At 43.5% G+C, this 27,223-nt stretch overlaps 1 protein-coding gene across 1 annotated transcript in view; it reads right to left on the reverse strand.

Annotated features, from left to right (window-relative positions):
- ATAD2B (ATPase family AAA domain containing 2B) overlaps positions 1–27,223 on the reverse strand; it is a 201,962-nt gene that overhangs the window by 22,474 nt on the left and 152,265 nt on the right. The window contains exons 24-25 of the mRNA XM_077488860.1: positions 19,771–19,908; positions 3,704–4,327 (exon numbers count right to left, since the gene is read on the reverse strand). Coding sequence (XP_077344986.1) covers positions 3,704–4,327; positions 19,771–19,908 — 762 coding nt within the window. The remainder of the gene's footprint in view (positions 1–3,703; positions 4,328–19,770; positions 19,909–27,223) is intronic.

Here is a 27,223-nt window from a genome sequence, read left to right on the forward strand (position 1 = left end):
CTGCACTCCCACCATCTTTGTAGACTGCTGGAGAGTACTCCATCCCACAGATAAAGACTTCAGCTACTATTCAGCAACTCGCACTGTGTATACTCGAATAGATCTGTTATTGGTGGATCAGTTCTCTCTGGAGACTTTATCTACTGTGTCGATTGGATCGATCAGTATCTCGGATCACACCCCGGTATCCCTCTCTAGACATCCGCTGTCCTCTGGCATCAAGTTATGGACTTGGCGCCTGAAAGAGAACATCTTGTGAAGGAGATCTCCAAACCCTGCTTAAAAAATAAACAAACAAAAAAAAAAATGCGGAACTCAAACACATGACCTCAGAGTTGGCTGCAGAACTGCAATCTTTCCACTTGGAGCTTGACAACCTACTCAATAACCGGATATGGGCATGCTCACACCATATCGCTCACAACTTTTACGAGTATGGGAACAGGGGCCATACCGTGACGGGTTCGCAGGTAGTTCACTCCTCAAAGATTGTTGCTACCTTTTGGACTACTATGCCCAGCCCTACCATCTCCCTGACACACTGCCTGACTCAACAGTAGATCAGAAATAGTATCGTATACTGCAGTATCTGGCAGAGGCTCAAACCTCTCAGCTCACTACCCAAATTAGCAAACAATTTGAGACGCCCATCACCCAGACAGAACTGGACACAGTAGTAAAAGAGCTCCCGAAATGGAAAAGCCCAGGAACTGATGGTTATACAAACGCCTATTACAGGGCCTTCCTCCCTCTCTTGTCTAACCCAAAGTGTGCCTACTTTAATGCCTTAGCTTCGGGTACTGCCATACCCAGAGAGGGACTACTGGCCCATATTACAGTGCTTCCTAAAGATGGGAAAGACCACACTGCCCCTTAGCAGCTACAGACCTATTACACTTCTCAACACCGATATAAAAATATTCGCAAATATCTTAATTAACCGTCTTAAACCCATAATGTCAGCTATAATACATCCAGACCACACAGGTTTTATTACTGGAAGGGAAGCTGGGGACAATTCTAATAGTGCGATTCAACTGATCCATTGGGCACAAACCCCGACCATCCACCCGGTCTCCTGCTTTCTGCTGAAAAGGCATTCAACAGGGTGGATTGGGTCTACCATAGAGCTGTATTGACTAGACTGGGACTTGGCCCCAACATGCTCTCCTGGATAACTTCACTCTATAACTCCCTTAAGGCCCGAGTTAAGGTGAATGGTGCCTTTCGTGAATAAAGCCTTCCTCATCTTGAATGGAACTAGGCAGGGATGTCCATTGTCCTCCCTTAATTTCACTCTCACCGTGGAACCATTACTCAATAGGCTTTGCATGAATTCAAATGTTAAATTTTTGTTGTGCAGCTTAAAGTGTTACTAAACCAAGTAATATGAAGAGAGTTCATCTGCCCACCCACAGTGCCAACAGCTTATAAATCTTTTTACAGCCTTTATACCTTTTTGGATGATCTGTATGCCTTGATCACAAGATGCAGTTTCCCCAGTGCTGAGCGTACAGGAAGGAGGAGATTTTCACTGCCTGTATACCCACGTGTGATGTCAATATCATGTGACCTGGCTAGCTCTGAACAATAAACTGTTCTCTCCAGCATAAAAGACAACTGAGCATGCTAGCATGTGAGCATTTTAATAGAATTTTCTTATTCACATGGAATTGATATATAAATGTATCCACCATAAGGACTTTTTTGTACATTGTTTATAGCTTTTAATGTTATTTATTTATGCACTGCACTTTGTGTATTAATTATTTTTACTGGGATTAAATTGCTGCTGTTATATAGTTAAATATTTATTCTACACTTTGGAACAACTGAGCATGTGCAGGTTGGCTACTCTGCCTGTTATAGCTGGCCTTCCTCAGATAGACAGTGCAAGAGGGGGAGGATCTATGCATTTGGGACAATAGCCTTTTTACATAATGCAGATGATTTAGCCCATTCCACAGTGAGTATAACAAACATGCTATGCTGCATATACAGACTGATTTACTTTTGTGGGTTTAGTAACACTTTAATTCTACTCTTTTCTCCCTTATCACTCCATTCACACTCTTGGGAACAAAGAAGCCATAGTAGCACACAGGAGGGATAAGGACCCTCTCCCTGGCCCACACAGAAAAGTGCTTCTCCTAACAAATGGTAACTCAGGCACCCAGAACTGTATTGTGGAGGAATCGCATTTCTCCCTATACCAAACTGTGTTGGGCCACCTGGAGTCCAGAAAAATATACAAGTGGCAGGGGAGCAAAAGAATGGTGACAACACATTAAGGGGTATGGGCAATAAGGCCTCATTTAAATGGGTGTACCTATCCATAAACCTATGCAAAGAGCCGCCTTCCTCCACATGGGATGCACAGGTGCTCCGTGCATTGGCATGTAGGCAGTCCCATTTATGTTAATTGGGATGCAGTGGCTGCATGGACACAGCTGCTGGTACCAATTTAAAAGCTGTGCAGATGTACGTCCTCGAACAAAGTATGCAGATAGGCATACCTGCATGAATGAGGCCCAAAGAGAACCCTTAGCTTTGTGCTGTATGGTCAGGATTTGTGCATAGCAATGGGGGCAAATAAAGAGTAAATTACAGTAGTAGCGAGCTGAGGATTTGGGAAAATCCATTCACATGGATGCAGCTGACTCGTGACCCACCATAAGTTATCAAATGCTGGCATTAGTCTTACACAGAAACTTTCAGTCTACTGAAATGGAATTGAATAGACCTACATGATAGCTATACAAGTAGTAGACCACAACATTTTAGATATTCTCCACTGTACCATAAGCCACTGTGTCCACCTGAATCAGAACGCCACTTTTACCCGGTACCTTACCTGAGGCATGCGGCTGGGGATCATCCATGCATTTAAATAAGCCTCTCTCAACCTTTTCAACATGGGAACCCTTGAAATAACTTTCCAATCTCAGGGAACCCCTGCTAAAAATTACTATAGCTACAACTGAAGATACATTAGTATGATGGTCATTGGGAAGAATGCTCCATAAACACTTATTGGGCCAAATAACCCTTCTACAAATAGCTAAAAAGATCAATAGTGTCAGTGGGAACTTATCCGAGAAGTAGAAATTGCTCAAGGAATCCCTAGAGGAACCCTGGTTGAGAAATCTTGATTTACAGAAACTTTTTTACAGAACTATTTCAGTAAAGTTCTACAATAGCTTAGCTTGTTTTTTGTTCTATAGAAAGTCATGCAAGACATACAATGTAGTTTATAAAACTGAGAAGATCGACCTTCATTATGTTCGGATCAGGCTTAGTGTCATAAAAAGAGAAGGAGCACCAACATCCTGTTAAAATTAGGAAAGTCCTCTAATTTGGCTTCAAGCTCTATGCAAACTTCCAGGAAAACCAATCGAGTCAACCTTCTCACAAGCAGGAGGTTCGATTTATAGGGGCTTTCCATAGACAATGTATGGAAATTCCACAGACTATCAGAGTTGCAAGGCAGTAACGACTGCATTGGCTGGAAGCTAGCTTTTTATTAACATTAAATTGCTAATTGGTTACTCAACCTTATAAAACTATTTTTTTAAGCTTCATTGGAGATTTCCTTCAGATAACCATAGGTCATGTTCAAACTGTATAAACAGTCTAGTCTTGAATTAAGTTAGTCATAAATTGTTTAAAACAGATCTCACAAATAGAGAAAACGCCACCTTACCTTCTGGCTCATCTTCTCGCTCCATTGCTTCCTGCTGATTATGCTGACCAGCTCCTAGTATCAGCTGTGGTGCTTCATTACTATGATGATTTTTAGAGTTGTGACAGTTAACCAATTCATTAAATGGGGGGTCTTGAGTCTCGGAGTCTTTGTCTGCGGTCACAAGGGCATGATTTTCCCTCTTTCCATTATGGAAAGAAGATACAGGTGTGCTTTCTAAGCTATCCAATGAAGAGTTTCCATTTAAATAGTCTGTGGCAAGAGGCTGGTTCTTGGCAGTAACAGTTTTACCTTCCAGTGCTGTTTTGCTATTGACCAACATGGATTCATTGGAGCTTTCTTCCTCTGTAGACTCCAAACTGCTGCCCTTACCAAGTATCCCGTTCTGGTGCTCAATGTCTCCATCTGTCACATCACAAGAGGATTCATCATTTGTCACAGAGTGGTCTCCCATCTCTTCTCCGTTTTCCTCCAGGCAATCACCATTTTCTAATGGGTCATCATTTTCCTCATCATCTTGGAACTTAGAATCTTCATCTTTCTTTAAATAATAGTTGGGTTTCTTCTTCTTAATTATCCCACGGCCCCACTGTGAGCGACGGCGTTGCTTCCGGCGAACTGGGACTGTTAAAAGAAAAAAAGAAGGGTACAAAACAAATAATATTGATATTCTGTATTTAATAAAAAAGCTGGAACATCCCAAACATGATTTCTCCCTCTTTGTCTGTATTACACAGATAAGTCACTAATGAGATAAATTGACAATAAGCTGCTATATTAACCTGTTCAACATATAGCCTAGTACACATGCCCCAAATGTTGGGTGGCATTGGCCGGTTCAATAGAAACTGGCCGACATCAGGCCCATGTGCACTGCAGCCAGGCCGACATCTGTCGAAGGGGTACGACAGAAAAAGGTACGCCGGCTGACTGGAGTGTTCTGGCAGGGAGACACAAGGAACAGCAGGGGAGATCGCTGCACTAACATCAGATTGTTAGTACAACGGTTACGATTGTCAGTCTTTTTCACACACTTGTAGTTTGTACTAGACTTAATATCTTACTAAACCCAGGACCCTGCATTCAGTATATCTGGTCTCCCACAGTCCATGGAATGCAATTTTTACAGTAAATGAAAACTGCTAAATAGCTTTTCTCCTCAGCAGTATATAGCAGTCTTGTGACTTCTATCAGTGCTGGTTAAAGCTTATAGGAGTTTTCATACTAAACTGGCTGTCCTATCAGGATGCAGGACCCCTGACCCTCAGTCTGGACAGTGCTGATTGGATCTGTGCTGATCATATGTACTTCTCCCAAGGAAGAAAAAAAACACTAGCAAATACATCAAACTGAGCATGTGCAGCCTGACTCCATAGACCCAGTCTAATCCAGACCCGTTTTGGAGTCAGTGGAAGAGGAGGATCTGTGCATACAGAATCAAACAGCCATTTTACACAATGTGGCGGATTAACCACTTAGGTTTCACAGTGAGTATAACAAGTATGCTTTACTGCATATATGATTGAATGATTTTACTGTTGTGGGTTTAGTAACACTTTAAGTCTGCTTCCTATGGCCAAGCCACTTAAAGAATCTGTAATGTTTTAGTTCCCCTTTCGTTTTTTTTATACATTTACAGAAACGGGTAGCTTACACTCTGCTTCTCTAGCTGAAAGATCAAAGCCTTACAGATACAGGATTTGTATTAGTCTGTCTATCCAACTCACACTGAATTTACAAAACCTTGGCAAACAGCAAGGCCAGTGACCCGACTTTTCTGTGCTGCAGTTAAGAAATACAGCTAGAGGGACCTTCTAAGTTACTTCCCTGCCATTTACACTCCCTCACTCTACTTTATCTCCTTGTGCTTTGTCCCTTCTTTCCCACAGTCTTACTTGCCCTCCCTTTATCCCGTCTTTCATTCTTTCATACTTCCCCCTTCCCTTTATCCCCTCTAACCCATTTTGTTAATTTCGCCATCTATTCCTTTTCTCCTTCTCTTTAGTCACACCTTACCCCACTTATCCTGCCTTTGCTCTTCCATATCCACCAACTCTATGGTTTACACATCGCCTTACCCCAAAATAGTTGCAAAAAGTCAATACAGGCTGAAGTAGTTAATATTTTCGCAGCAAACCAGCAGGGCTGTCCCTGGAGCCAACGGCCACCCACTCAGCCTCTTCGCAGCCACCCATTCAGTTCATGGCATGGCTGCGGGCAGAGACTAGAGGTCAGCTGACTGGAGAGGAATGTGAAGGGGGGGGGGGGGCTGGAGGAGACTCCATCTCCAGATTTCAGCATAGGTGTCACTGCTGCGAGACACAACAAAGCTGGAGACACAGAAAGTAACGCTACCTGTGATTATAGTTAGGGTTCTCCAGATACCAATTTAAGACCGAGTACAAGTACTGATACTTGTTATCAAGTACTCGCCAATACCGATACTTTTTTTTTTTTTTTTTTTTTTTACACACACTCATAGGTGGCACTGGCTGGATGGGCACTAAAAGATGAGCACTGATTGATGGCTGGCACTTATGAGCACGAGAGGATTTATTTTTGCCTCTGCAACACCCATCTTGGTACACCTTGCCCTCAACCTCGATAAAGCAGCAGCGGACATCTCGTTACACCCAGCCCAAACTATATGGGCTGGGTGTAACAAGATGTCTGCTGCTGGCAGGGTGTACCAAGATTGGCGGCGAGATTTTCAAGCAACGGTGTAACGACATTCGGCGACCCATCACAGTTTGCTACGGAAGTAACGTTCCGTTGCAGCCATCTTGCTACACCCCACACTCAGGATACACTAAGAAGCGGGAAAGTGGATATTTTGTTACACCCACCGGAGTTTTGCATTTTACATTTATAACAGTAAAGTGTGTTTATATAGTGAAATACAGTACTTAGAACTCTGCGTGACTGGTTAGATGTTGAATTTTAAAAGCAGCAAACTTGTCAGATTAGTAAACCTGTGAGATGAGCAGGGATGCCGCTGCTTTTAAAATTCAACATCTAACTAGTCAGACGGAGTTCTAAGTACTGTTTTTCACTATATAAACTCACTTTACTGTTATAAATACGTGTAAAATGCAAAACTTCGGTGGGTGTAACATGTCTGCTTTCCCCCTTCTTAGTGTATCCTTACTGTGGAAGAGTCTGAAGTTTAGCAAGATGGCGGCAACAGAACGTCACTTCCGTAGCAAACTGCGATAGGTTGCTGAATATGTCATTACACTGGCAGCACGGAGCGTCACTTCCATTACCAAAACGTGGTGGCTCCGGTCGCCAAATCCTGCACTCTGCACTACATGCTTGAGGACTCTGAGGACTCACGTTCTGCTCCGCCCGCTGACTTCCTGTGTCTCCCATCACAGGTATCGACTAAGGCAATCGGAGCATTTGTGCAAGTACATGTACTTGCGCAAATGCTAGTTATCGGTCCCGTAACCAACACTAGTAGCGGTATTGGGACAACCCTAATTATAGTTACAATAAAAGTCCCCATTACAGGTCTCAAATCAGCAGATGACCTTGAACAAGAGCACCTAAGTTGGCTGATCAGAACCCCCCCCAGCACTGCCACAGATCTCACCCCCCGCCACTCATCCCAACTCCCTGCCAGCACTGCCACTTTTTTTAACCAAGTATTTTGCGTTTAGAAATGTTGACCTTTGACCAATCGTCTAGCATGCCAAATTATGTTTCATGTTACAAAACACCTCCAGAAATACCAACCCTACTGCACACTGCTGTGTCACCATGCCCAACCTTCAGTTATGTTTCTAGTTGATACCAGGATTGTAGACTTTAATTGCGCTCTACGACTAACAACTTGTCATTTTACAAGCTTTAAAAAATTGAATTCGCTATTTGGAAATGAAAATATGAAATTTTGTTCCAATAAGACATTGCTGATCACTAGAACCCACCTCAACATCAGACCATTAATTGCCATTTTTCAGGTTAAGAATGTGATCTACTCTGGATGAGTCAAAGAGCTACTAACGAGCTAAAAATTCAGAAACCTCTTTCAAGGTCTCCAACACCCCTCTGTCCAGCATGTTTAAGTCATCGATAATTCAAGTTATTGAAAGGATAATTTGTTTTAAAAAACAAACAAACACGTTATACGTATCTGCTCTGTGCAATAGCATTGCACAAAACAACCCGATCTCTTCTGGAGTCCCTGGCCGGCTCTAAGCTCTCTTCTTGGTGTGCCACTATAGGGTGGCCACTTTGAGTCTGCAGATTAATGCTCATTCGCCAGCACACCATGGATTTTCAAATATAGTCCAAAGCTTTGATTGCAGAGAGATCACATAACAAGTGCAATGTTTCAGAGCTGTGCAGGACCCCTTCCTCAGGAATGTGATGATCAGTTAGTGGGGCAGAGTGGCTGCCCTGCTGCATTCTGGAGGGCAGACACTCGACATAAGCAACATTCAGAATGAATGCAAAGCGTTCTCTGGATGAGGTGGAGATGGGATGGTAGCAGCATCAGAGTATAGCAGCTAGAGCTGCTTTATTTATTAACATGCTGCACTGCTGATTTTATTCATTTAAAAACTTGGAATTTTGCTCTAGATTTCCATGTCGTCTAAAATGGATGTAAAAAAAAAATATAAATATATATATATATATATATATATATATATATATATATATATATATATATATATATACATACACTAAAAATCTAAAAAGAGCTAGCCAGTAAATGGCATTGCCAATTCCAAGCAATTTTCTTAACAAAAGCTTCCTTTTCAACTTTACATACATGTGCTCCTTTGCCAGATATGAAAATGTGAACACAACGAAGGTTGCACAGAGTTAGCAGTAGACAAAAACGGATGAGAGCGCCAACATTTCCATTTGCCGCAGCTGAGGAGGAGAGCTTGCACAGCCCACCTCAAATTCTGACAGGGATACAGAGCTGGAGGCAGATAGGCTTGCTTAATAAACCCCAAGGAAAAAAGCAAATGTCGGGTAATAGCTGCAGGTTTTTCTTAAAGCTAAACATACATTTTACCTAAACTTTTGATCTCTGGTTTTAGCATTTTGTAAAGCTGTACTAGTTTAATGAATTATATGGTTTAATGTGGTTCTAAAGCCTAAACATTTTTTTGCCTTAATACAGTCCCTGCAGTAAGGTGAAAAATGTTTAGGTAGCAGAATTGCCCCCCTCAACCTCCTCTATTTACCTGAATGAACACTCAAATTAGTACTGTGCCCATCTGTAGCGGCTCTGTATTCTCACTCTGCTCTCAAGAGGCTTTACGGATGCAGCGGAGGGTGGGGGCAAGCTGTGCTGTCTGTGTCTAAGGACAAAAGGGATCAAGCCCGCATGAGTGCCCCTACAGCAAGTGGTGTACTATGCAGGCACTCAGAAGGGAGGAGGAGTCAGAAGCGTTGGCGGGGGTACCTGAGAGGAGGTGGTTTGGCACTGCTCTGTGCAATTCCAAAACACAGAGAAGGCAAGTATAACCCATTTATAATTAAAAAAATAAAAGACTTTTTAATCACTTTAATTTGTGTTAAAACAAGCAGGGCCTTAAAGGAGACTTCAGTTCATCCCCATCTAATCCAACTGAATTTTCCTTACCCTCCAATCCAAAACATTCTATCCTTGCCAAACACAGTCCTGCTCTTGTTCTGCTTTATTGGTTATGAGAAAATTTGACCACAGGAACTGTTAATGGAACAAAATATGGTATGAAAACTGTACATGGGATCTTGAGTGATTCTATAGACATCGGTTTTGAAAAATACCTCTGTCCTCGTAGCAATGAATTGGATGTAAAAATCTTACGGACAACAAAACTAAGAATTAAACTTAACTAACCACCTTAGAAATTTTTAACACCAAATTTGATATTTTGTTACAGGTTGCTATTCCATGTATAGATTTTAAATTAAGAGTTGCAAATGCTCCCTCTAGTGGTCATCTTTATATCAGAGAAAGACTAGGGAAACGTTTAGTTTTCATACCAAAGTTTATGCTCTGTAAAACATATGACACTGGTGTGCAATGTTTAGGGGTGGTGTGATGTTTTATAACACCACATCGCACTACATTTTTTTTTTTTTTACTGTATTGAAGTATCACAAAGTTACCAGTCATTTAATTCTGTGTTACTACTTGTACATTATAATTAGAATATGGTTAGAACAGTATTCACACTGGTCACTTTTAAATCCTTAAAAAATTTACCCGATCTCGGAAACAGGCAGGTGGCTATGATGTGGGCATCTGAAGCCCACTTGTCTTTTTCCGGGATTCAGTGCAGCTGGCTACCCAGCATGCACCTCCCAATCTCAAACGTCTAATGATTTCATCGCCTAGGCGGCGGGGACAGGTAGAAAAAAAAAAATGTTAAAGCTCACTTGAGACTTTGGTCATTGATTTATATATACTTTAAAGAGTACAGGAACTTTTTTTTTATATATATATATATAAAAGAAGCAGGCTCCTATGGGTGCATCCTGCAGTCCTCATAAAAATGGCATAAGGCAACACTAACACCCACGTGAAGGAGTGATCCACACACCTGTTGCACCGACCTGTCAGGGGAAAGCAGTCCCACTGCTATTCTCCAAAGAAGCTTCAGCTGGCAAGTCCTGCAGGTGTCCACAGACAACTATCTAGCTATGAGCACCTTATACTCATCTAAGAACGACTACATTATATCTGTCTTTAAAGCTAACCATAAAAACGTATCTCAGGGAACACCGAAAGTAAACAAATTAGGAGACATTTTCCCTGGTAATCATAAGATACAAGTTCTTATTCACAGATGTTGCTATGATTAAAGCTAAAGGCACAATAGCGAAGCCAAGAAAATAGACATGAGTATACTCTGTGGACACACAATATAATAAAGCAAGATCGCCATCTGTTGGTAAAACTGAGAAAAGTGTTATGTGAACTAGAAAATTAGATTGGAAGACTGTTGTATGGAACACTTAAAGCTTTAATGGACTAAACTTCTGAAGTACATGTACACCTTGTCATTCTCGGGGGCGGGGAGTTTTCCTGGTAAAAATACATTAAAAGGAGGCCTAAAAACACTGAATGAGCTACCAACACTCTATATATTAAAAAAAAAAAAAAAAAAAAAACACCATTCACGATTTTGTCAAGCACAGCACACAACACAATGGTAGAAAATGAATGACACCAAAGCATATGCATAGTGCGGTGCAGAAAATGTGCGAGTGACCTTACTAAAATCTGCTACCATTCATGAAGAGGAGACAGCTTACCTGCATCTGTTGTCCCCTTAAGCCCAAATGCCAGGCTCTTCTGAACTGGCAAAGCTCTGATAATTCCAGGTAGCGTTGTAGCTTACCTGTCACCTCCAGAGACATGCTTTGCTACTAGTCCGCTATGAAGAGCTGCCTCTCTGGCCCAATAGGAATATGCAGGAGTTGGAAGACCAGCTACATTACTTTCAGAAAGGCCAGGAACTTGTCCAATCAGAATAGCCAGGCACTCAGGTGTAGAGGAAGCAGTAAATCTGCTGCAGGTACCTCTAGACATCTGAACTTTACACCAGCTAGTAGCTACCTCCCTTCCCAACATTCCCATCTGATAGTTACATAAAACAAAGAAGTGTATAGGAATCACAGTTCATAAATGAGAGTTAAAAACCAAACTAAAAAACAAAACTAGTAAACTACCCGCTTCAGCTCCGGAAGATTTTACCCCCTTTTTGACCAGAGCACTTTTTGCGATTCGGCACTGCGTAGCTTTAACTGACAATTTGTGCGCCGTTGAACCCAAACAAAATTGATGTCCCTTTTTTTCCCACAAATAGAGCTTTCTTTTGGTGGTATTTGATCACCTCTGCGGTTTTTATATTTTGCGCTATAAACAAAAATAAGAGCAACAATTTTGAAAAAACACTCTTTTGCTATAATAAATATCCCCCAAAATATAAAAAAAAAATATATATTAAAAAAAAAAATTTTCCTCAGTTTAGGCTGATATGTATTCTTCTACAAATTTTTGGTAAAAAATAAATAAAAATAAGCGTATAATGATTGGTTTGCACAAAAGTTATAGCGTCTACAAAATAGGGGAAAGTTTTATGGCATTTTTATTATAATTATCTTTTTTTTTTTTTTACTAGTAACGGCGGAGATCTGTGATTTTTATCGGGACTGTGACATTATGGCAGACACATCGGACAATTTTGACACATTTTTGGGACCACTGGCATTTTTACAGCGATCAATGCTATAAAAATGCATTGATTACTGTAAAAATGTCACTGACAGTGAAGGGGTTAACCACTATGGGCAATCAAGGGGTTGTGTTCCCTAGTGTGTGTTCTAACTGAAGGGGGGGAGGGGACTGTCTAGGGGAGATGACAGATCACTGTTCATACTCTGTATGAACAGACGATTTTTCTGTTCTCCCTTCAGGGAACCAGAAACTGTTTACACACCACACATCCCAGTTCTCCATGTGCCCGAGAGATGGCGGGAGCCCGGCGGCTCTGTGGGCAAGCGGGGGGGGGCACATGCCCCTAGTGGCCAAATATAGAAGCGACGCACATGACTGCGATTCGCACAGCCGTGCCATGTTGCCACGGTACGACTGCCGCGGCTGGTCAGCAAGCGGCTAGATTAGCAACTGAAACCACGAAGCACAATTAACATTTGTACCCATTTCCTTGTAATAGCATCTTAATTGCATCACCCATCTTCACTACATCACACTCATAACATTTAAAGTGGTGGTCCAACTGAAATTTTTTATTTTTTTTACACACTTTTTAAACACTGTAGCTGCTGACTTAATAAGGACACTTACCTGTCCAGTGAGCCCGCGATGTCAGCCCCCCTGATGCCGATCCGTCCATCCCCCTGATGCCGGCGCCTCCATCTTAAACAGGCGGCTTCACTGCCCGTTTCCTACCGTGCATGCGCAAGATGCGCTGCGCTTTGTGAATGGCCCCGTTTTCTGGGACACACACATGAAGCAGAAGAGGCAGATTAGGGAGACTGCTAGCAACAGCTGTTTCAGGCAAGTCAATTTTTCAAAATTTTTAAAGAATATTAATGATGTTTTTTTTTAGGGTGGCCCTCTGCTTTAATACAAACCTGCCACCAAGTATTCATGCAATGTTAACTTGAACTGATGATGTGGAGATGTAGCTAATTAACTTGGGAAGACCAAATAAGGCCCAAACACACACAAGAGCTGGAATGGAAGCTTGCCCTTAAATAAAGGGCTCCTCTTAATAGGGCCAACAGATGGGAGAGGGATCACGTGGATGTGTGGCTACAAGATTTTCCTCAGAACTGGAACACCAGGCTAAGCATATAGCAAATTAAGCAAAAAAAAGTTCTGGAAAGCCACAAATATAGCCTTTATTGTATTAAAAAAAAATACAAGACAGCAGAAAATGGCACAAACGTTCTAACGCGTTTCACACTTAACAATGCTTAGTCAGAGCTATGTCAAAGCACTGTTAAGTGTGAAACGCGTCAGCGCGTTTATCCCATTTTCTGCCGTCTTGTATTTTTCATTTTTTTTTTTACAATAGGCTATATTCCGTAGTGTGGCTTTCCAGAACTTCCTTTTTGCTTCAAGGCAGAGATCTTGCACTGCATTGTGGGATATGCACCAGCAGCAATGCAATGCCAGCAGCAATGCCACATATAGTTATGCTTGTCAAGATGTAGGCTAAATGATGCACACTTAAACTTTCACAAACATACATACATATACACACACAGTTTTTCAAACCTCACATACTGGGGTCAATAGCTGGGCCCCTCCAAGCTGTATTTGCTCCTCGCTCCTAAGTGTCCCCATTACCCATTTTCTTTACCGACAGCACTGTAGTCGGTGTGGTATATCATTGAGCCCCTCCCCCCAATTAACCTTACAGCATGAAAATAAAAACTCTAATCGTTGCCAATTGCAGATGGAATTTGAACAAACTTGAAAGAAGCCAGCAAAGATGGGGAAAAAACAAAACAAAACCCATTACAAAAGTTAAAGGGTATTTAAATCCAAAATCTATTTTTCAGTACGTTTGTCATTACGGCTCAGTTGAATAGAGTTTTGTTAAAGAGGAATTGCAGTTCATCTTTGCCATTCATAGGATGCATTAAGATAAAAAAAAACTTCTGACTTTACAATCCCTTTAATGCAGAGAATTTCCTTTATAACCACGTAAAGAATTTTAATAGAACACATTCAGAGCTACCCTAAAGTGTGGCAATGGAGCTGCATAGAATCCTGCACCCACTCTGAAAATAGCTCCAAGCATGAACTGGAATAGGTGTACAGCACCCTCTACTGGCAGTGTACACATAATGGAATCTATCCTATTAATGAGCGCAGAACCATTAGCACAGCCTGGCTGCTGATGTGCCTGCCAGCTTCCCAAAAAGTGAAGCTTTATCATGCTCACAACAGTGCTTTATAAATAATACATAATAAAAATGATTCTCCTAATTAAGGATTGCAGCTGATGCCCTTGTTACAGAGAAATACAAGAGTTGCAATGAGTAAGAAACAGAACTATATTGTTCTTTCAGTCACTCACTGCCCTTTTATTCAATATTTAAGAGAACAGGAAAAGCAGCTTGCAAGAAATGAGCTTTGCTTTGTAGCAGGAACTTGTGTGCTACATTGAGATTCATGTCAGCTGTTTCCTAAATACGCACAGCCTCACAGCTCCGTTTCCATCAGGCCAGTGCACAGGCTTTCATATCAAGCTCTATAAAGTTCCATGTGGTGCGTGCTGTGTCATTTTACACTTGGCAACCTTCTACAGGGTTCTGTTCAAATAGACATCCTGGCAGGTCATGCTCATGTATACTGAACAAACATGGAGGGCACCAGCTGTCATCTCCTCTAAAGCACCAGGAGCGATGGCAGGCTCTGGAGAAACCCTGAGGGCTTCAGCACCACTTGTGTACAGCAGCCTCTCTCATCTTGCATCATTCTGCTGATTTTTGCAATTAAACTGTAGGTATAAAATATAATTATTAAAAAAAACCCTTCTAGTGGTTTTGCTTTGTGTCATACTATTTACACACACGAGACTGCAATTAATCCCAAAGTTGGATCACAGCAGTACAAATGCTGAAAACACATGTATTTCAGTTCTTTATTCAGCTTTCAGGTGTGTGTTACCATTTCGATATTTCGCATTCTGCCCAGTCCCCTTTTGTGACTCACATGACCCTGTCTAGACAGGAAGGCAACCGTACATTTCCTGTGGTGTTCTTGCAGAATCCCGTGTCACCACCTGGGCCCGTCTTAGTGGGCAAATTCAAATATATGCACCAGTCATTGCATGCCGCCTTCAATCTGAGATCATTCTGCATGCAATGACAAGTGTATATATCTGGGGAGAGAAGCCGTTTTGAGACAAACAAAAGTCTGCCAACACAGACCCAAAATTTCTTGCACGCTGAACACACCAGTCAGGACCTCCCTGCACCAGTACGCTGCCTATTCATTTCTCCCTCCATCTCCCTTCAGCTGAAAACACGATAAGCCTGTCCATCTCCATGCAGTACCCCCTTCCCCTTTAGTCTGATATGCATTGCGCAGGCAGATTGTAGGAAGACAATAAAGAAAGACAAAACTTCAAGTATTCTGTATGTAAAGAAAAAATGCTTTTCATTGTGAATAAAGTAGGGGAGATATAAAAATGCTGACTTTTTTATGTCATCTGTTTCTCATTATGAGAGATCTCCTTTCAAAAAAAACAAAAAAAAAACACAACTGTCTTACCACTGCGTGCTTAGGCCGGGTTCACATATTTGCAAATTGGATGCATTTTTAATCGCATCCAATTCGTATAACATGTGAATATGACCGGCTCTCAATGAAGCTGGTTCACACATCTGCGGGGCAGCCACCGCGCAGTTTTGAAAGGGGTCCTGTGTGTTTTTAGGTCCGGTTCATGTGTGAATTTACACAAAAATACACACCCAAATAGCACCTGAACCGGTGAACAGAAACGCACTGGACTCCGGACTACAAACCGCAGCCCCATATATGTGAACCCAGCCTTAGTAAGAGGGCTGCTAACACACCTCACCCTGTGTGGACTAGATTTTCTCATTATTATAATGAGCGCGCGTGCTCTCTCACTAAGTGTTAGCTCAAGGTTTATAATTTCAGATCTCAAACCATACAAATCCCTCAATCAGTAACACAATCTGACATTTTAATCAGCATACATCTACTAACAAAAAAAGAAATTATATATATATATATATATATATAAATATATATAAAATAAATATCCTCTTTACAGAGCTCAAAATCAGCTCAATGACCTGAAAAGCTCTTGTGAGGAGCAAACTGGTGTTACAAAGTCTTTTTTGTGATGACAGCAAATATTGCATTGTCACCCATAATTTATCCTCTGAGGGAATACAGCAAACAAGGTCTCTGTCAGTTCGCATAGCCAGGGAAGCTCAGTCCACTGCTGCTTAGCTTTACTCACGGAGTTTAGAGTCCTTTCATTCCTCCAAGCCTGCATAACAAGACTGGATCTCTACACACACCACACTCCTTCCAGTGTTCTCCTGTGATGAGCAACATTAACCATAAATTGTGATACTACTATAATGCAAACACAAATATTAAATATTGTATAAGAACATTGTTGTACTCAAAAGACCACCTGTAATACAGGCTTATCAGAACAGCTATTCCCTCTAGATAAGTCTGCTGAAGGCCGGCTCTCCTATTCTGTAACCAAAGGCAACTAATCCAGACACTGCTACAGCGCTCTGTTCTCCGACACACATTTTTGAAGGTGGAACCTTCTTCACCAGTGGGCCCACCAGTTGAATGGCTAAAGGAAAACAGCGCTGTAGCCATGTCTGAATTGGCTGCCCTTGGCTAGAGAATAGAAGAGACGGCCTCCAGGGTACTTACCTAGAGGGAATACCTGTCCGGAAAAGCCTATAATACAGATCTGCTTGTAAATATAATGTTCTCAAACAATAACGAATATTTGTGATACTAGTCAAGGAAAAGCGCTTGTGTTTGTTTGCATTATATTACCAGAATTTATGGAGAAGAGATTAAACCCCCCCCCCCCCCAAACCCGCTCTCTACTGGAGACTTGACATCAGGGTTTGCACTCATGGTTTGGTAGGTTTAACCTTCTTAAGATGTACATTCTACCGAAATATCTTTACCTCTTTCAAGTTATACCGATTGAGATACCCTCTTTTCTTTAAAGCGGGGGTTCCACCCTAAAGTGGAACTTCCGCTGATCGGAACCCTCCCCCCCTCCGGTGTCACAATTGGCACCTTTCAGGGGGGAGGGGGGGGGGGGTGGAGATACCTGTCAAAGACAGGTATTTACACCCACTTCCGGGCATAGACTCCCGTGGGAGTCTATGCCTCTTCCTGTCCTGCCGCGCTGTCTGCTGGGACACACACGGGTCCCAGAGACGGCGTGGACAATTCCTATTGCACAGCGCGACTCGCGCATGCGCGGTAGGGAACCGGGAAGTGAAGCCGACTCGCTTCACTTCCTGATTCCCTCACCTAGAATGGTGGCAACAGCAGCCGAGCGATCGATCGGCCTCGGCATCGCTGGACCCCGGGACAGGTGAGTGTCCATTTATTAAAAGTCAGCAGCTGTAGTATTTATAGCTGCTGGCTTTTAATATTTTTTTCCCCAGTACAGTCCCGCTTTAAAGGAGTACATTCCCTTTTTCTAAAGTTTATCTGGGCACATAAACACCCTTGTATTCCCTGTCGCCAACTATCACTACCCAAATCGTACGGGGGCCTTGCAGAATGTGATGAAAGAGTATCAAGCTACTCTTCTCGGTAGATTGATTGATTGGCACCGTCACTATACAAACTTTGGGCATAAATCGAGCAAGCTCAAACTGCGGGGAGCCCCTTGGTGCCATTGTGACCTGCCACATGCGTTAAAATGGCACCCCTTGATAGCACCCACCTTGCATATCTGTTTTTAACTTTTCTTGCAAGCCTCTCTATCCAAACGAGATTCTCCTCCATTCATAGTATTGGGGAACCCCCAATTTCTGCCAGGCTTGCAAGATCGGCAATTCTACAACTTACTTAAAACTGGTCGTCACCAAGCATCTCGCTTCCTGCCGGATGGCAGATGGCTTTTCATTGCATCCTTATTGGCAGAGACAGACCCTTTTTTACCTTACCTTCTGAACCGCTCTCTGCAGGTGCACCACTATCCGCCTTTCTCTACCAAACCCTAGATTTTAGTCGTAATTTGACCACTTTTGAAGAATACTGTTCTGAGGAAGGAACCCCAACCAAGGGTCCTCCCCAAAACCTACAACTTGCTGATCTATCCTATTGAAAAAATAGATGTACCCTGTCTGAAGCACTGGGAAACAGATCTATGGTGCACTTTCACAATAAAAAAAAAACAAAAAAACATTAGGAGGCTTGCTCTTAAATCATCCATTTGCACAAAAACCCAGGAAATCAATTACAAAAATTGCAACGAGGTGGTACCACATGCCATACCTTTTACATAAATTCTACCCTACCACCACAGATCGCTACTTGAGGTGCCAGGAGGGAAAAGGGAACACTTCTCCACATTTTCTGGTCTTGCCCAAAAATGTTATACTTTTGGAGAGATCCCTGACGACCCAGCTTTTTTCTTATTGCACGTGTTGTCCATCCCAGAGAGAATCGATAAAAAGTCCATAATACGTCACCTGATAAATGCTGCCAAATCCTGTATACCCTTGAATTGGAAAAACACACATTCCCCTACTATCAGTTGTTGGCTTCAAAAAGTGAAAAAACAACAAAATGAAAGATTTGCTATTAATGGCACAACATAAACAGGAAAAGTACTCCAAGACCTGGAGACTATGGAACATGTTTTTTTATGGAATATGTTCATCTTTGCTGACAAAGGGAAAGCGCTGGTGGGCACATAACTGACCAAAAGGACGTTACCACCTTCATACGGTCATTATGATAAACCAGTGTTTCTCAATTCCAGTCCTCAAGGCGCCCCAACTTGTCATGTTTTCATAATTTCCCTCAGATGATACGGCTGTGGTAATTACCAGGGCAGTAAAACGTATCAAATTACCTGTGCAAATCAATGGAAATCCTGAAAACATGACCTGTAGGGTCGCCTTTCAGGACTGGAGTGTTGAAACACAAACCCATTGCATTATTTTAGCTTCCCAACCTCCTTCTCCTTGCCTCCTCTCCCTATCCCCTCAGTCCCCAGCCCCCCTTTCCTTCTTGGCTATTTTCCTCTCACTATTACTTTGTACAAAAATTGGGGAAAAGGTAGTCCTATATTCCCTTTATAGGGCTGATTTCTATAAATATCCACGTGAAAATATAGGCTTATCATATATTTTGGAATTATCAGTAATGATCGATGTGTAGATTCCGTAAACACTGACCTTCTGTTTAAATTACATATGTGTGATCATATGTACAATTTAGATGCAAAGTTTTGGATCTGCCTCATCTATTTCTTATAAAATTTAATATTTGGGGGGGGGGTGCGGCGGTGTGGGAGAAGGAAGAAGAAGTATTCCCCATTTGTGGCAACCCAAAAACGTTTGGAATTTACCCCCACTATCATTCCTGGTGATCAGGTTAATTGTACAGAGAGACTCTGCGTTTGGGGCTATGTGCTCACACAGCTTATCAAATAAGGGAGCAGTGGCTGTTTCCCAATTTACACAAATGGAACTGCCTGCACAGGGATGCACAAAATATCCTTGCTTTTCCATGCAGGTATACACAGCCCTCACACTGGCTTATACTGTAGTATGTCCGCGTGCATGAGGCCCAAGAGTGAAAATGCAGGTTCTTGTACATGCACATTTAGGCTTAAAGAGGCTCTACCGGAGCAACAATGCTTTGCAAAGTGTAACTATACATAGCAATACACCGTTTAAATTGGCAGAAAAATAACTGCAGAATACTTGCTATGGGTTACTGCACTTTCGGCTTAAGTTTACCGGCCCGCTATGGAAGGAATGTCTCGGTGTTCCAGTCTTCGCAAGGCACTCCAAATTATAAAGACACTTACAAGCACATTTTGTTCCAGAGTGGTTCCCGACATCCAGTGCCATCCTGTGTTTGCTCCGCAATGCTTCCTCTCCCCCAGTATCTGTCTTCCGGGCCACGGAACTTTGAGGATTTACTTGCTCTGAAGTCACTGACAAACCTGCACACAGAAGATAAGAAGAAATTTTAAATCAGTCCTGGGTGACACCGGCAAAATATATTTTTCATCTGTGTTTTGAACTGTGGCGTTTTCTTTTGAGTCAGCAAGAATTTCAGGAGGTCAAAATCAATTAAGATACCCCAGATTTGCACATCCACATCAAAACTGCCATATGCCAATTTTTAATGGGAATTCCATAAAATGAAATAGGATGAAAGATTGCCAACCACACAAATTTTAGTCAACCATTTTAATCAGAAATAAGGTTTCCATAAGAAATATAATTCCTTTAGCAATACAATGCAGCTTAAAAATAAATAATAAAACATTAACACCTACTGGCAGCACAGTCCACCTGCCTTAAAGCAGAACTCCACCCACAACTGCAAATAAGCCTAGCCCCAGAAAACTTTTTTTTTTTTTTTTACATTTTTCCAGTCCATTTTTTCAGTAATTTTTCCTGAAGCCTACTAGCCGGTCTGATTAATTTGCAGATCCTTCTTTGGCAAAAGATTTGGGAAGGGATTGGCATCCTTACTGGTTTGAGCAGCTTACTGTAATGACATGTGAACACCACTCAGTCCTGGAGTACTGTGGAGCCCAGGCTTCATAGCAACGCATTCTCAGGGGGTGTCAATAAGCTGGGCTCACAGGAAACTGGATGAATGATACCAACTGCTGCTCAGCCCTAAAGAGGGCTGTCAGGAAGACGGGTTAAAGTATATCTAAAGCAAACCCCCCTCCCCTTTTAATTACAGTGGAAGTCTAAACTGTTGTGTTTTTTTTTTTTTCCCATATTTGTCTCTAGGGAGACTTCCCTTTACTTCCTCAGCACATACTTAGACTCAACAGGAGGAAGCAAGAGGATATCTTCCCAATGTAACAGTTGTTATGGAAACAAGTGTCTCCAATTGGGACATTATCCACTATTTCTGTGCTAGTGACAACTCAATTTTGGATTTACTTTTATTTCCCAGTGAAGTTGGTGATCAAGACAGAGTGAATGTCCCTTAAAGGGGTTTTAAACCGTTGTGTTTTTTCACCTTAATGCATCCTATGCATTAAGGTGAAAAAACACCTGGCAGTGACCCCCCCCCCCCCCCGTTTTACTTACCTGAGCCCTTGAATTTGACCCGCCGGGGACACTGTCTCTGCCCCGGGGTTCTCGGTTCTTGATTGGCTAGATTGATAGAAGCTCAGCCATTGGCTCCCACTGCTGTAAATCAAATCCAATGACGTGGGGGGGGGCCCCCCCGAGTCATGCATTCAGTAGCTATGGAGACCAAATGCTGAACTCGGGAGAATGCCCGCAAGGTAACCCCCTCGGGGAAAGCTCTTCCCCAAGGGGTTATTTTATGCGAGGTGGAGCCACTGGGGGGCCCCAGAACAGGTTTTTCGGGGCCACTCTGTGCAAAATGAGCTGCACAGTGGAAGTATGTGTTTGTTATCTTAAAATAAAAAACAACCCTACAATCACTTTAAGGAGACGCATCATTAAATCATTATTTTTGAATATCCACACTAATCACAAAAAGGACCACAATATATTTTGAATATTTTGTTAAAAAGGGAAGTAAAGTACAACTAACCCTTCAGTTATTAGGGTACTGGTGTTAAACGTGGTGGCTTCATTGGTTGTAATTTTTTTAGGCCAAGAATATTTGTAGCAAGTAAAATACCCTCTGATCAGTGCTGCACTGAAGGATGGACATTATCAAAAAGACAGATGGCGGTCGGTTTAATTAGCAGATGGGAAGAGGGGAGGCCCTAACTGTTAAGTCTCATTAGACCTTTGGGTTGTTACAGTACCTTTAGAAGAGGACTAGGCATAACATGTTAACATGTAATGAAAAAACTCAGAACTTCTAGTTCCGCCCAAGGGGCGGTCCCTTAGGTAACAACCCCTCAGCCTGCCTTACAGCTTCAGTACGTCACCAAGCAGTACAACTTAAAGTGGTTGTATAGCCCTTTTTGGGACTTTTACCTAAAGGAAAGCCTATAAGGCGGCTTACCTGTAGGTAAAAAAAAAAGATCTCCTAAACCTGTACGGTTTTCGGAGATATTCCACTCGCAATGCGCCACTGACTGCAGCGGCGCATGCACACAGGGGATTCCCAGCTGAAAGACCGGCAGACTATGGACGCTGCCAGGAGGAAGTCTCCTGCGTGCATGCGCGGGAGTGACGATATCGCGGCTCCGGCCACTCACAGCGGAATAAACGCAGAGAGAGCATGTCAGCTCCCTCGGCATGGATCGGGACAGATGTCGGCGCCTCGTTCTAAGGTATTTCATAATGAGCTAGTATGTGGTGCATACTAGCTCATTATGCCTTTTCCTTTGCAGGTAGAAAAAAAAAAAAAAAAAAAACAACATCAGTGGGTTTACTCCCGCTTTAAAGAAAAATAGGAGGGGTGGGTGCTGTGTCAGTGTCATAGCCTGATCACTCTAAGTTCGAGCAGATTGAGCGGTAACATGGATTCCTCCACCGACCACAGGCCCTGGGTCGACTGAACTCCCATTACTCCACCCCAGCCGGATAGGCTGGCGTCCGTTATGATCACTGTCCACTTCAGAGGTAGGAACGACTTCCCGGACTGAAGTGCCGGGGACCTCAGCCACCAGATCAGGGAATCCCTGACCAACTGGCTCACCTGAATCTGCCAATCCAGGGACAACGGAGATTTGTCCCATTTTGTCAAAATCTCCTTCTGCAGGACTCTGGTGTGAAACTGGGCATACGGTACTGCCTCAAAGGAGGCCACCATGAGTCCCAGGACTCACATGCAGAAGCGTAGCAATGACCACCTGCGGTTCATCAATAGTTTTACTGCAGCTCTGAGAGTCTGCAGCTTGTCTGAAGGGAGAACTCCTCTCACTTCCATGGAGTCCAGCAGTAAGGCCTAAGTACTCCAGTCAGTACGATCGCCGACTTCTTTAGGTTCAACAGCCACCCAAATTTCTATAGGGTCTGCATGGTGATCGCCACATCCTCCTCTAACTCTGAGGTGGAAGATGCTCTCAGGAGGAGATAGTCTAGGTATCAACCGATCGCAATCCTGCGTTGCTGCAGCAACGCAGGATGCCAAACCAAAAGGGAGAGCCACAAACTGGTAGTGGGCTTCCTTGACTGAAGATCAGATCGCAGACCCACTGGTTGGTTGGACAGCCAAGAGGCCCACTGGGCTGCAAACTCCCGAAGGCGACCGCCCACCCATGTTGCAGGGGGGGGGGGGGCAAACCTTAATGCGATAGCACTTTTGCTCGCAGGCTTGTGGTTCCAGGGATGCTTTAGTCCTTCAGAGGTCGTCCTGTCGGGCTGGGGAGGCTTGGTCAAAGCCCCAGGCAGACGAAAAAGCCGCTTGTGAGCGGAGAAAGAGGGCCCTTGCCTCCGGCATGGCTCCTTAGCCTTCCTGGCCTGTGGGAGTAGTGTTCTCTTACCACCTGTGATATTTTTAATAATGTCATCCAAAGAGGTTCAAAAGAGCTGGTCGACAAGGAAGGGAAGATCAGTCAGGGCTTTTTTGGATGCCTGGTCAGGAGACCAGCATTTTAACCAAATCAGGAGCCTCAGCACCACTGCTGACACTGAAGCCCTGGATAACAGAGGAAGGGTATCCAGAGCTGCGTCACAAATGTACTTCAGGCCTTGCACTAGTTGGTCTGCTACTTCCACACAGACAGAAGCCTGTTCTCCCAATCCGCGGTGCAACATTTTTGCCCACTTGGTTAGTGTCTGCAACACAAGTGCGGATGCCAGTACTGATCGCATGGTTGACCCCACAACCGTAAACAAGGAACGAGACACTGCCTCTGCCTTCCTGTCCGTGGGGTCCTTAAATGCAGGGGTCCCCTCTACCGGGATCGTGGTTACTTTGTTTAACCTGTATACTGGGGGGTCCACGACCGGAGAGCCGACCATTTTTTGAGAAGGCTCTCCTCAAAGGGGTAATGCACCGCCATCTATTTGGGGACCAAAAAGGTCAGTTGCGGTTGACCCCATTTGTTCTAAATGAACTTATCAAAATAAGTCAGATACGGGAACACCTTAGGTGAATGAGCTGGCTTTTGGGACCCAAAAGGGACCGCTACATCAGCGGACGGATCTGCTGGCTCCTGAATCTTCAGGGTATCACGCACAGCTGTGATAAGTGCTCAAACAAGCGCTTTGTCTTGCACGGACAGAGATGGGGACTCACGGTCCGATCGGAACTGGTCAACATCATCTGAAACAACAGAACAGGGGTCACCAGCCTCAGCAGGGCCCGAGTCTGCGTCAGAGCTCTCCCTGGAGGACGGAGGGGCAGGGGCCGATTTTTACCACCTTTGCATCCACTTACCGCCTCCATCTTGGCAACGAGTGAATTGAGGACCGCCGACAAAGCGTCCAGAGGCACTGTACAGTCTGCAGGCGAACCGGTTGCAATTGCCTGGATTTGGGGGGAAGAAACACCAGTTTCTGAAGCCATGCTGAACCTACCCTGTCTGCCACCTAATGGAGACTTAAGACAGTGATGGTCCCACCCTCCTAACTGCTGCTGGCTGAGAGGCCCTTTACCGCAGGACTCGCCATCCTGACTGGTTCTGCACTGTCCAGCTAGTAGTGCCTGTGTCAGCTCCCAGGTGCATAGGAAATCACACTGCGCTGTCCAGAGCTGCTGCAAACGCCTCTGAAACTGATAAAAAACCTGCTCAGGCTTCAAGAAAAATGACCGTCGAGTGTGCAGTATAAAGGACATAAACACAGGGAAAATGGCTGCCGGGCTACAGGAACGCATGCTGCTCCTTGCCCCACCAAAGATGGCCACTGAACACTATACCATGAGGGACAGTCAAACAAAACAGGCAAAGAAATAGCAGTGAACATCGCTACAGCGATCGACAGGTACAGCCTCCAGACACCCCCATGGAGAGATCCACACACATCCAGGGCACAGCCAGCGCAGTCCCCCCCAGGTGAGAGCCCCCCAAAGAGCCCCTGCATATGAGACACACACTGCTCAGCGGCCTCATGCAGCATCCCCACAGGGAGGGGGGTAGGGAAGATCGGGACAGGGAGAGAAGAGAGGGAGATGAGGGACCACCGAATCGATGTCCCAGGGAATGCCCAACTGCTCAGCCCCACTGAAGCAGGGAGAGCTGTACTTACCAGTCCCGTAGAGCTGGGGGACATGCCATCACAGACCCACTCTCCGATCAGTACGGGGTGGTTGCTGGCCTGGCACACAGACATCAGTAGCCCAGTCAGGTGTGCCTCGGAGAATTAACGCTCACCAATCACCTCTGGAGCCGAGGCCTGTCATGGCCGACCCAGCACGGAGTTCTGGTCTGCACACGCTCGCTGGCCAGGCTGGGGAGACTACAAGAATAAAAGAGTAGCCAGCCTGTCACCCAGCCGGCTGTTGATAGCACATCACAGGATCTTCAAAATTGCGCAAAAAGCAAAGCTTCTGCAGAAAAAAAAATGGACAGATGTCAGGGTTTCTAGGTCCTTCTTCACTAGGCAAAATAAAACTGAAGCTGCAAGGCAGGCTGGGGGGTTGTTACCTAAAGGAACGCCCCTTGGGCGGAACTAGAAGTTCTGAGTTTTTTTTCGTTACATGTTATCCCTAGTCCTCTCCTAAAGGTGGCTTACCAACCCAATGGTCTAAAGAGAGGAGCTGTGTCAGTCAGGGAATATAAGAGAAAAATATTTTAATTTTAACTGCAGGGTAGTATATCCATTGGAGGTTCATTAACAGAGTAGCATATCCATGATAAAATGGTCTGACAGATGGGCCGGCAGGTACACATGGGCCTGGCTGGCATCTGTCAAAGGGGCATGACCAAAAAAGGTCTGCAATCGGCATTCAATCAGTGCTCTCAGCCAATGGTGACTGGCAGGGGGCTGACCCCCTGCCAGAAAACAATAGCACAGCAGGGGAGATTGCTGTACTAACATTGCATAGTTAGTACAATGGCTCCCCCTGAGCAGTCAGGTTTTTTTTTTTCCATTCAGCCCTGCTGGGATGAATGAAAAAAACTAGTAGTGTGTACAAGGCTAAAGAGTGCCCACTGAGGGGTTAGAAGCAAGAAGCTTATTAAGTGCGTGACAGCATAATTGACAAACGTGTTCCAAAATCATTTAATCTTGGGACATACCCAGAAGACATGGAACAAGTCGGCATCTAACTGTCCACATTTCAGGCAGCAAGAAGAGAAGGTTAGGCCCATAAAGTATGAGCGATGTGGAGATATATAATGATGGAAAAGCTGAAGCATCATCTCGGGTATACTGTAGCTTTGATTGTTATCCAAGATAAACAATGATTTTAAAAGTGTGTCAACTTGAAGTTGGGGGAAATTCTTGGTCCAATTAGTAAGACCAGACATAGTGCAAGTATAGTCCCAGTGGCTGTTGGAAAAAAAAAAAAAAAAATGTATAAGGTGGGGATAGCTTTTTTTTTGCTTTGTTTTATTATTTGGGTTTTGATAGCCTTAAAAAGTGTCCAATGAATTTACCAGTCCATTGGAGAAAATTTCTAAATAGTAGAGACCTTGCAGGCTTTCACTTTTAGGAAAAGAAACGGGTTAGTAGTTAAGTATGGAAATTTCTCTAGGGCTATATTGGAGCAGAGAGGTTGCTTATTAACATCCACCAAAAGATTTTATAAAACGAACACCAGCATTGTGCCACTGTTTAAGGTTAGGAAGTCCAGAGGCCTCCAGGAGATCAGAGGCGTTCCACAAGGGGAGAAAGATGCATGGCTATTGAGCATGCAATGTGTGTGTATTTTATGCCATGTAAAGTATAAGAGGGGATTTTCCGACATCTCAGTGGGAACGAGTTCTTTATATACTGTAAATATGAAGAACGTATAATAGGTTGTTTGGAAGCCTCATGTTTTGGTCAAGTTCAGTGGGCGTATACATCAATGTGCCATGAATCCAATCCCTTATGTATCTAGTTAAAGATGCCAAGTTATACTAGGCTCAGGAGAATTGAGACCTCTATTACACGGAGGTTGTTGTAAGGTACGTAGACTTATTATTGCTCTCCTGCTGCCCCAGGTGAATTCTTGGAACATCCTATAGATATAGGATGGGTATGGCTACACCAAAAAGATAGGAATTTTTTTTTTGCTTACACCAAAAAAAGGGTAGAGATTAATAGTAAACTATAGAGTGCCTTTGCCCATTTAGACCAAATGATTTAATGACAGACATACAGGGAAGGGAGGATTTTGGGTGGAAAATGTATAGAAGGTCGTCCCCAAAAGCAGCAACTTTAATAGGTTTACGGCATATGGTTATACCTTTGAATATAGTTTAGAAATCT

Source organism: Lithobates pipiens, unplaced genomic scaffold (assembly GCF_037356315.1).
Source record: "Lithobates pipiens isolate NorthernLeopardFrog02 unplaced genomic scaffold, aLitPip1_a1.2 Scaffold_18, whole genome shotgun sequence".
Lineage (NCBI taxonomy): Eukaryota > Metazoa > Chordata > Amphibia > Anura > Ranidae > Lithobates > Lithobates pipiens.